Source organism: Callionymus lyra, chromosome 13 (assembly GCF_982586985.1).
Source record: "Callionymus lyra chromosome 13, fCalLyr1.hap1.1, whole genome shotgun sequence".
Classification (NCBI taxonomy): domain Eukaryota; kingdom Metazoa; phylum Chordata; class Actinopteri; order Syngnathiformes; family Callionymidae; genus Callionymus; species Callionymus lyra.
In genome coordinates this window covers 23,353,795-23,364,523 of record NC_141830.1, presented here as the reverse complement: position 1 = coordinate 23,364,523, position 10,729 = coordinate 23,353,795, and the positions used below count along the sequence as shown (strand labels likewise).

The 10,729-nt window shown below is 40.4% G+C and overlaps 1 protein-coding gene across 5 annotated transcripts in view; it reads left to right on the top strand.

Moving 5' to 3' along the window:
• Window positions 1–700: 700 nt before the first annotated feature.
• Window positions 701–10,729, top strand: part of LOC148067832 (DNA (cytosine-5)-methyltransferase 3A-like) — a 30,672-nt gene continuing 20,643 nt past the window's right edge. For 2 of the 5 annotated variants that reach the window (XM_087805962.1, XM_087805961.1), the window contains exons 1-3: window positions 701–1,014; window positions 5,547–5,722; window positions 9,569–9,676. In XM_087805962.1, coding sequence (XP_087662088.1) covers window positions 5,657–5,722; window positions 9,569–9,676 — 174 coding nt within the window. In that variant the 5' untranslated portion in view covers window positions 701–1,014; window positions 5,547–5,656. The remainder of the gene's footprint in view (window positions 1,015–5,546; window positions 5,723–9,568; window positions 9,677–10,729) is intronic. The other 3 variants (XM_087805964.1, XM_087805960.1, XM_087805963.1) reach the window with 2 other exon arrangements.

Genomic DNA, 10,729 nt, shown 5'->3' with positions numbered 1-10,729 from the left:
GTCAATCTGAATCATAACTGAATATCTTATGCTAAATTTATTAATCAGTCAATCAACTTTATTTATAAAGCACTTTAAATACAACAACAGTCGATAAAAAAATGCTGTACAATGACATGAAATTGCTAAGAAAGCACAGTAAAAACAAACATAGATAAAACAATATCAAATAAAACGTAAAAAGTAAAAAGCACTAAAAACAGAAGACCGAATCTCACGCTCTGTTAAAAAGCCAGAGAATAAGTAAGTTAAAACACCAAATATTAATAAAGTAACTTTTTAAGTAAAAAGTGTGTTTTAAGACGAGATTTAAAAATGGAATTTATTTACATTAAAATCTTAAATGTATTATTTTTTACAATTAATTTTGACATATTTTTAGTTTGCACTGAATATTTTTTTAATGTTGAATTTTTCGACACATGAATTAATGGCTTCGTTGTAAGGAAAATAAGCCGCCAAAATGATTTTTGAAATGTGGTGTTTTTTTTTAAAATTGTAAGTCTGATTTTGATGCTGTAAAAATTCAGTTTTGTCTGCAAATGTAACATTTTAGGTAGAGACGCTCGAAGATATTTGACGCATGCGCACCGAGAGCAATCTGCACCTGTTTTGAAAGTGGAGTTTAGGACCGCGCGGTCTCTCCCGCAGTGAGACAGCGGAGGGGAGGGAGGGGGGGAGCGGAGCAGGCGGGGAGCGCGAGCCAGCAGCGGAGAGAGAGAGGGAGCGAGAGACAGCGCGGACGTGAGACAGGTCTGTAAATATTAACGTCCGCGCACCGACAAGTTAACCTGGAGTTGTCTCGTGCTCGCAAGTTAGCCGCTGTTAGCATCGAGTTAGCTTCCGGAGCGGACATCTCGCGGAGTCATGGTGATGGACGGAGGAGTGAACTTGATGAACGAGTGACTTCAGCGGAGGGGGGGACGTCACGAGCGGCGGGAGGAAGGACTCATCCCGAGCGGGGGCCGACGGTTCGGACCAGACGCGGCGTCCTGCTGGTCTCACCACCGACAGGTAAACGTCGATAACCCGGAGACGCACGTCACAGACACATCAGCGCGCGGCACCGCCAGGGGGGGGCGGGAGCGCGCCTCCGTGGGGTTAACGGGTGCAGTCGCTCTGACTCGCCCCCCGTACGCGTGTTTGCTTCACCGGGGGAAGTTAGTTGTTGGTGTTTCCACCGTCACACGCACGGAGGAAGCTGCCGCGGCCGCCGTGGACGTCAACACGTCAACAAACACGGTTATTAAACAGCGAGTGTCCTGTAAAGGCCGCTTGAGGTCGCTTCTCTCCGTCACTGTAAATCTTCTTGTACACACTTTGCATTTCCGACCAACTCCTTCAAAATAAACTGCACAATAACAAAGCACGTCAGTCAAGTATATAGTTTTTATTTTTACAGCAGTTCTGTTTAGAAGCAGTAAAGTGCACGTCAGAACTAAGCACAGCTAATATGAGTATCATTACCTTAACACAGTTTGCAATGTAAAATCAATTAGATTTCAGAATGTGAATGAAATATAACATCTCAATAATTCTGTTCTTATTTGCTTTGGTCTGTTAAGAAGCTGTATACTGCAATTTCAAAACAAAATGTGAAAAAAAGTTAAAGAAAGTACAGTTAAATACACATGTAATTTAAAAGTTATTTGTTTCAATGTCATCTTGTTCTTTACTTCAATTTCGGCAGTTTTGCAAGTTTTTATATCATCGTAATCTTCAAATCATAGAAATTTTTGTTTTGTATACATCTTCACGTACAATATAACATTTCCAACCTTAGTCAACCAAATTATAAACTGCAATCAAACGAACGTAAACGGTTTTCATTAGTTTTAAACAATTGTAACTGAAATCCAACTTTGTACAACTGTGATCAAACTATTTTTCGATGAGCAAAGTTTGTGATTGAAAAGGAGAAGAGCGAAGGACCGTTGTTGTTATTATTATTCATTCATTTTCTGCTGCTAATTCCCTTAAGGGGTTGGGGGGTGGGCTGTAGCCGATCCCAGCTTTTTTAAGGGAGAAGAGGGGGACACCCTGGACAGGACGCCAGTCTGTCTCAGCACACACAAACATAAAACCATTTACACACACACTTTTACCTTAAAAAAATCTCTGTTTTGGACTGTGGGAGTAAACTGGAGTGCCGGGAGTAAACCCACACATGCTTTTCTATTTACTAAATACTAATATTTATGTTATTTTATTTGTTTATTTTAAATATTACTGTCCTTTGATCATTCATGTAAACATTAAGTTTACAATATAACTTTATGCATGTCACCTGATCACAGACTACAAGATAAAGAGCTAAGAAATCCTTAAATATGCCAATGAAGAGTTCATTAATATTACTATGACATATTACTAAACAAGCCACAAGGCTAGTAACAAGAGGTTATCAGAGGATGATTTGTTATTAAATTGTACAAGTCTCAGGACAAGGTTTCAACCAACATCATACAATACCGAAGTTTATTTTTGCCTAAACAATACTCCCAGCTCTTAGAAGGATATATTAAGTTACCACGTTCAGTTCTTACAGAAGGATTCGCAATATATTAGTGTGGGTAGATCACATGACATAACCCATCGAGTTGACATCTGAATTTTTCTGACAATCACCACAAACTCACAACAAAAGCATTTTTTTGTCCAGAGGCCGAATTCATCAATTCACTCATTCACATTATTCTTATATATATATATGGCATTCATTTTTCCATTTCACTTCGACTTAAGTTATTTTATTCTGTTGCTTAATACATGTGCATCTACAACTTTATTGACTCGAAACCATCCCTGAAAAGGACATTTGTGAAGCATCTTGGAGCAGATTTATTTGTCATAATGTCCGCCTATTGAGTCAGAGCTGTAAAATAATTTGTTGAATTAGTCAGATGTCAATCAAAATAGCTGCTTTTGTGTTTCGGAGATTGCTGGATTAACTCACAAAATATTCTGATTACATGCCTCAGATAGTCTCCTGCTGGGGAGTGTTTTGTCTTGGCCTCCTGAAGTTTTTAAACTGTTTTATTTTGTTGTTTAAGTTGTGAACGGGGACTGTGAAGGCGCTTTACTAATCAAAATGACTTACTTACATCAATCGAAGGAGCAAAATGATTTATTCAGTCAAAGTTATCTAAGTAAAGTCAGGTGATTCTCCATTCATTTATGAATAATTATATGTTTTGCTTTTTTTGTATCTGGTAGAAAACTTTGAATAAATCATTTTACGAGTAGTTCTCATGTCCTTTCCTTCAAAGAAAGCCCTGAACATTCCTGACTGTGTATTCTATAAATATTAAAGGGTTGTTAAAATGATTAGGATGAAACAATGATGTTTTATAGAAGTCTGGGCTAGAGCTTTTAGTTCTAGAAACCTACTGTTTCTGATTGAAGGATGAGTGTTCAATATTTATTAAATGAGCGAAGAGTTTTTCTTCTTCAACACACAATGACATGAATGACGACTTAACATAATTTAATATTTATTCGTGTCCAACAACTTTTTAAATTAATAATTTTGTAAACTAAAACACTCTAGCAAACACTCATAATTAAATCTATAATGTGAAAGTATAAACTAGTTTTGAAGTTATGATAATAAAATATGTATAATTGATCCTGGAGGTTCTATTCCTAGAAATTAAAACAATCACCTTAAGCTTTTATTTTGAAATCCCCTGAGCAGCTTCCCGCCATTGTACCATCTGCTTCTTACTCGACTCACCTCTGGAGGTTTAACTCTGCGCCACTGCTCCTCCTCCTAGGCCTGTTTCTGGGCCTGATTTAAAACCCAGACTCGATCCTTTCCAATCTACGCTGCACCATAGGATCTGGAGAGCTTTGGCGGCCCAAATATGACAAACTTGGATCAGAGTTTTGGCCGCGAGCCAGCGGAGTGTGCGTGATGTGAGAGCTCAGGATTGTGGGATGGATACTGTACATTTTTTTTCCTTTAAGTTTCCATTCCTGCGCGAGCGTTGGCTCGCTGCCTGGCGTCTTTACAGTAGGTGACGTCTTTCCAAGGGTGAGGAGGCCCAGATGTTGTCGTTGTGTGACATTCAGGAAACTTCTTTTGTGTGCAGCACTCACTGCACAACACAGGACTCTGGTTCTGATCGAGCGGGAGAAGAACCAGTTTGGTGTCTGCTTACAGTTTCAAAGTCAACCCTCCAGCAGAATGAGGAGGTTTTCACACGTGAGATCGTTTGACGTCAACTGACTTTGAATGAATATGAACACAACTTTGAGGTTGATTTTTGTGCTGCTGAAGTTCAAAGTCAACTGGAAGACAGCATCTCTCAGGCACATCATGGGTTGGACCCGGGCCTCCCTCCACTCAGACTTACACCTCAACAGTAGGGGTGTAAGAAAGTATTGATCACTTTGAAAAACAAGTCAAGGATACCGATCTCTTCCAAAATCATATTTTGTTTTTCTACTAATATATTTTATGGTTAATATGTCAATAAGGTGTGTATAAAATAAAATGATCAGGTTTTTATTTACAATAAACATGCAAATACTGACTGCATCTGTTCTTTTTTGTGGTTCAAATAAACATCTGGCCGCTACATCCTCCGCATCTAAAGGAATCAGAATCAGAAACTTTTATTGCCAGTGTTGTAAACACAACATGGGATTTTGTGGTGCCAGTACAGAACGAAACCGTTAAATACGATGAAATGCAAAATAAGCAATAAAAAGAACCAAGCACCAAGGCAGCCATAACCTGGGGCCCAAGAACAATAAAATGCAATGAGATCCCAGCGATGACTGAAAAGTGACATTTTTGTTTCAATACTTCTTCAAGAGTCATGCGAACATTCTGAAACACCAGAGTACAGTACTCGGACAATAGTTAAAATATATACTTGTGGTTGTATCACAATATCGCAATGTAAGTAAGTAAGTAAGTAATGGTTATTTCTAAAGCGCCTTTCTAAAGCGCCTTAGCAATCGAAAACAATACACAGTTAAAATATATACTTTAAAAGATCAAGACACATAAGAAAAACACAGGAGTCCCAGAAAATCAGAGAAAAAGCCTGGACAAATAAAAATGTTAAGGATCGTGAGTTCTTCTACTAGAGCGGGTCAGAATTCTTACTGCACACCACATAGTAGAAATCTACCTGTCCATCCATTTCCACTCTCCCTTCACAAGACCCTAAGTTATGTCCTAACCGGAAGGTGAATCTCACCTGTGACCAGTACTCAATGGAGAAATATTCACAACAGACTTGTTGAAAGAAGGATAAAGTATTTTTTTTAAATCCCATGATTCCACAGCCAGTCAATATTTACACTGGGCTGACGTGACTATTGAATAGAAGAATACCTGTCTTTGTTTGTGTTTGTACTGTAGTTAACTCTGACTAGAGTTTTCTCTAGCCAGGTATCACTCATCATAAAACCATCACCCACCTTCAGAGCAGCCTTGATCCGTGTGTGATTGAGTGTGTGTTTGTGAATGTGTGTGTGTGACACACAAACGTGTTGCAGGTTCTTCAATTTCATCTCTTTCCTCTTGTCAGGTCTTCACCTCCGGACAAACAAGACCTCACCCGATGCTCCTGCGGGTTTCCTCGTCATCTGAATCACTCCATTGAACACAGCGACCCAGTTCAGAGCGCACGTCGCAGACATGCCATCCAACAGTCCAGCTGCCAGTGATCGTCCTCAGACGCCTCCAGAAACATCTACTGATGTGGTGAGACGTGATGCTAACAGTCACTCGGAAACCATCGTCCCTGACTCTTGTACACCTTTGTTCTGTCAAGCTTGCTTTCAATTCGTCTTCCCCGTTCCACCCTGCCTACACTCTCTTCTTCACTGACCCTGGATTACTGGGTTTGAATCCCTAACCCTTCTTCTTCATCGCATCTCCCTCTCATTCACACACATCTATTCCCTATGTAACCACAACAAGTCAACAAGTCAGTCGCAGAAGTTTTTTATTAAAATCTTGAGCACCAGCACTACAACATTCCTCACACTCAGGTGAGCTCAGAAGCTAGTTTTTGGCTCCTTAAATTTGTGCTTCCAGGGCCTGGGGGGTCGAGAGGGGCTTCTGACGATCGTAAATCTGGGACAGGCTTGACGTTGATTCCGTTGCTCGACTTCATAAAGACCCTAGCCACTTGCCTCTGGGCCAACATATAGAGCGTTTTTCTTTGTCCTCTCTTGTTCGCTGCTACTCAAAAAACCTTTTTCTGAATCAACTTTTTCAAATCAATCAGTTTCATATTTTTCAGATTAGAACTTCAAATATTGTACATTGGCATGTACAGTACGCCTTAGAATCCTGTCCATCTTATTTATTGATTCTGCTTGTACTTACTGATGAACTGATTTTATGTCGTACAAAATCTGTCAAAATGTTGGTATGCTACAAAGCCACTGCGCAGGTCCCGGTTGTATTACTCTGCGGGTCCAGTAGTATTTCTCTGCGGGTTCCTGTAGTATTATTTTGTGGGTTCCAGTAGTATTACTCCACAGGTTCCAGTACTATTATTCTGTGGGTTCCTGTAGTATTACTCCGTAGGTTTCTGTAGTATTACTCCGTGGGTTCCTGTAGTATTACTCTGTGGGTTACTGTAGTATTACTCTGTTGGTTCCAGTATTATAACTCCTATGGTTCCAGGAGTATCACTCTGTGGTTTCAGTAGTATTATTCTGCGTGTTCCTGTAGTATTACTCCGTGGGTTCCTGTAGTATTACTCTGTGGGTTACTGTAGTATTACTCCGTTGGTTCCAGTATTTTAACTCCTTGGGTTCCAGTAGTATTACTCGTGGGTTCCTGTAGTATCACTCCGTGGTTTCAGTAGAATTATTCTGCGGGTTCCTGTAGTATTACTCCGTGGGTTCCTGTAGTATTACTCCTTGGGTTCCACTAGTATTACTCCGCGGGTTCCTGTAGTATTACTCCACAGGTTGCTGTAGTATTACACCCCGGGTTCCTGTAATATTACTCTGTTGGTTCCTGTAGTATTACTCCGTGGGTTTCTGTAGTATTACTCCATTGGTTCCTGTAGTATTACTCAGTGGGTTCCTGTAGTATTTTTCCGCGGGTTCCTGTAGTATTAATCCGTGGGTTTCTGTAGTATTACTCCGCGGGTTTCTGTAGTATTACTCCGTGGGTTCCTGTAGTTTTAATCCGCGGGTTCCTGTAGTATTACTCCACGGGTTCCTGTAGTATTAATCTGCGGGTTCCTGTAGTATTACTCCTTGGGTTCCTGTAGTATAACTCCGCGGGTTCCTGTAGTATTAATCCGCAGGTTCCTGTAGTATTATTCCGCGGGTTCCTGTTGTATAACTCCGCGGGTTCCTGTTGTATTACTCCACAGGTTCCTGTAGTATAACTCCACGGGTTCCTGTAGTAGAACTCCGCGGTTTCCTGTATAATTACTCCACGTGTTCCTATAGTATTACTCCACGGGTTCCTGTAGTATTAATCCGCGGGTTCCTGTAGTATTAATCCGCGGGTTCCTGTAGTGTACTCCACGGGTTCCTGTATAGTAATCTGCGGGTTCCTGTAGTATTACTCCCCTCCTGACTACGGAGCCTCTCTGTGGAAGTAATTCACTTCTCTCTACTCCTCAAAATCCTGGCGACCTTCAACTATATGCTCTCGAATAACACATGTAATGTTGGTCGACTCAAACTATTCCTGGGTGAACACAGACACGTCACACAGTGAAGCCAAACGTCACTAATCTGCCTCATAGTCTGGTGAAAAAAAGACTCCAGAACACACGTTATTTAATCAGCTTTTAGTTCCTCTAAAAGCTTTTAGAGTCAGTTCTTATTCACGATTGTTCAAATCAAAACCTTAATCCTCTATAGAAACTATAGTTCAGCCACATCGTTGTCGAAGCTGCGAGGTCTAAAGGTGGAAAAAGTGGCGTCTTACACACTGTACGTTACAGTATTAACTTGTGTGAAGTCGTGTATTTCCTGGATTTGGAAACTTGTTGGATGTTTTCAAGGTGAAACTCTTAAGACTGGTTTAAATGTGATTTATCATCCTTCATTTAAGTGCCCCCCCCTCATCCTTGTCATTACACTGCCTTCCTCCCCCTGCTCTCCAGCCGCAAGACCAGGTCTTTGTGGCTCGAAAAAATTCCTACCAGGAACACTGTGTTCGTCGCCTAAACCTTCCTTTACAGTAACCGCTGTAATTATCGTCGTCGTTGACTTCCGCGTGCATCAGAGACACACACACCCTCCACAAGAAGAACACACACTGTAATAACGACTCAAAACTCACTCACTGTGATTATGTTATTCCTCCCTGACACTCTGTTTTCCTCCCACTGTCTCCTACATACATGTGTTTCTTATTTCTGTTTTGAAAGAAAATCCACACCAATCACATCCAGAACTTTAAAAAAGCTGCACGAGTCCAACATTTGCTTCCTGAACATCTGCTTACATTTCAAACGTGAGGTGATTCTGACGGGAAGCACCAAAGTGAAGATGTCGATGCGGAGAAAAGGCAGAGGACGACAGGCTGTCTGCGGATGACGGGATCCTTACTGCTGGTTCACTGTCTGGTCGCCTAGCAACTGCATCAGCCCAGAATAACCTGCCGGGAGAGTGATTTTAGACCAGCCATACATGACAGCGGCGGCTTGTGTGCACGAGTGCGGTGACACCTGGTGCAGGAGACGACATCAGACTCTGTTTAGACGTCGTGGATCAGGTGTCACTCGAGGTCATCGCAGACACAGCTCAGCAGTATCAGTCCTAGTGTCTGTTTCTGGAGTCTTTTAAATCAGTGGTTCCTAACTCACAGGTCGGGGACTGGCCCTGGTAGTTATTGGCATATATATATTTAAAAAAAACAGTATTACAATAAAAAGAGCATTTTAGCCTCTTATTAAGTCAAGTTTACTTAAAAAAGAAACCTGTAAAACCACTAACCTAAACTACATTTTACTGTTTTTTATACCTGAAGGTCTATATTGGTTCTTTATATAAAGTATAAAAAGCCAAAAAAGAACTAAACATTCATTTATGTTGGGATTTATAACTTTTTTAAAAGACTCTAAAACATGTAAATACTTTTAGAAAAGAACCCTTAATTATGTGTAATAATAATATGTTTTCGCCCCCCCCCCAAAAGAAAGATGAAAATGTAAGGCACCTGCTATTTTTATCATTGTTAATATTATGTCAGTATTATATTTGTATTTTAATTTCCTGGCATTATATGAATTTATTTAATATTTGTAATGGGTAACTAATAATAAATATAGTTTTTAGCTTTTGTTTCAACAACAAAAATTAAAAAAAAAAAACCCATAAAGGTTATGGCGTAAAAAGTACATTAATAACATAATACAAAATAATTTTCTTCAATAATGTTATGTTTCGTAGACGTATTTGTCGTGAGTCCGCGGTAATAATTGAGAATTCTAAAAAAGATTTTACTGATCAGAGGGTGAATACGAGAACATCCATTCTTCTCTCTTTCTTCCTCACTCAGATTTATTTTCTCTATCTTTAGTGGTGACATTTCACGACTGACTTCACTCTCCACCTTTGATTCCAGAGTGAAGCAGGAGTGGACCAGGACAGTCCGGAGGAGGCCACGCCGGCCAGCCCCGGCGGCAAACGCAGAGCGGGACGGCCAGCGAGGAAACGCAAGCAGCTGCTTCCTGTGAGTCACCCATTCATTTGCTTTATTTCCTGTGCGAGACGAGAATTGACGGTTCAAACATATGGAGATGGTAACGTCACATGGTCAGTCATCAGTGTTTTTAGTGACGTGAGTGTTCGCTCACCAGCCATGTTACCACGCTTTACATGGCGCCATAGGTAGGATTGTGACTTTGTTATATTATGTAGCAAACGTGCAAAATGGTTCAGACTTTTTTTTTGGCCTCTAAAGATGTGTTTACACCAAAACAACTTCCCGTCATCTCTCAGGTTGCATCAGAAAAAGCAGGTCGAAAGTTAGAGGAATGTCAAAATTGTAGCTCTTTAAATTTGGAAATAGTTATGGTAGCACGTGAGAAGATTTGCCACCGTCCATCAGAACCTTCAGAGGAACCTTGTTCAGATTTCTAAACTTTAAAATGTGTCGTTGTATTGCACTGAAGCTTCAACCCTGCCAACGTGAACGTGTCCACTTCAACATTATAGGTTTGTCGGTGGACAGATCTTTATTTATATAATCCCACAACGACGATTTCATCTCCACCCTCTTTGTTTTACTTCTCCAAAAATGATTCAAAGTCAAACATGAATCAGGTTCACGCTTCATCGTCACCGACTCGACTGTTTGTCCTCGCACTGACTTGTCAACACACGCGTCGTCTTTGTCCCACAGGAATCTGCCGACTCAGCGCTGCATTATTAATATGACAAATGTTTGCCGTCTCTCATCTGCTCATCTTTGCCAAACATTTAGCTCTGTGTGTGTTTTTGTGACGATTAAACAATCACAGACTGACTTGACATGACAATGTCACTCACACACAAACACACACATCTTTATAAAGTTAAAGATGAATAATTACTAACTTTCTGCTACAAGTGGTGTTGTGAGTGGGATGACTTCAGAATTCTACACATTACATTGAGAGTAACACGAGTGTTAATATTTGTTTTTTTTGCTGTGGATGTCCTTGTGTTAAACAACACACACGCCTCGTAACATGTTGGAGAAATAAGTGTATGGATGTTTGGTACAACCATGTGACTCTGTTCT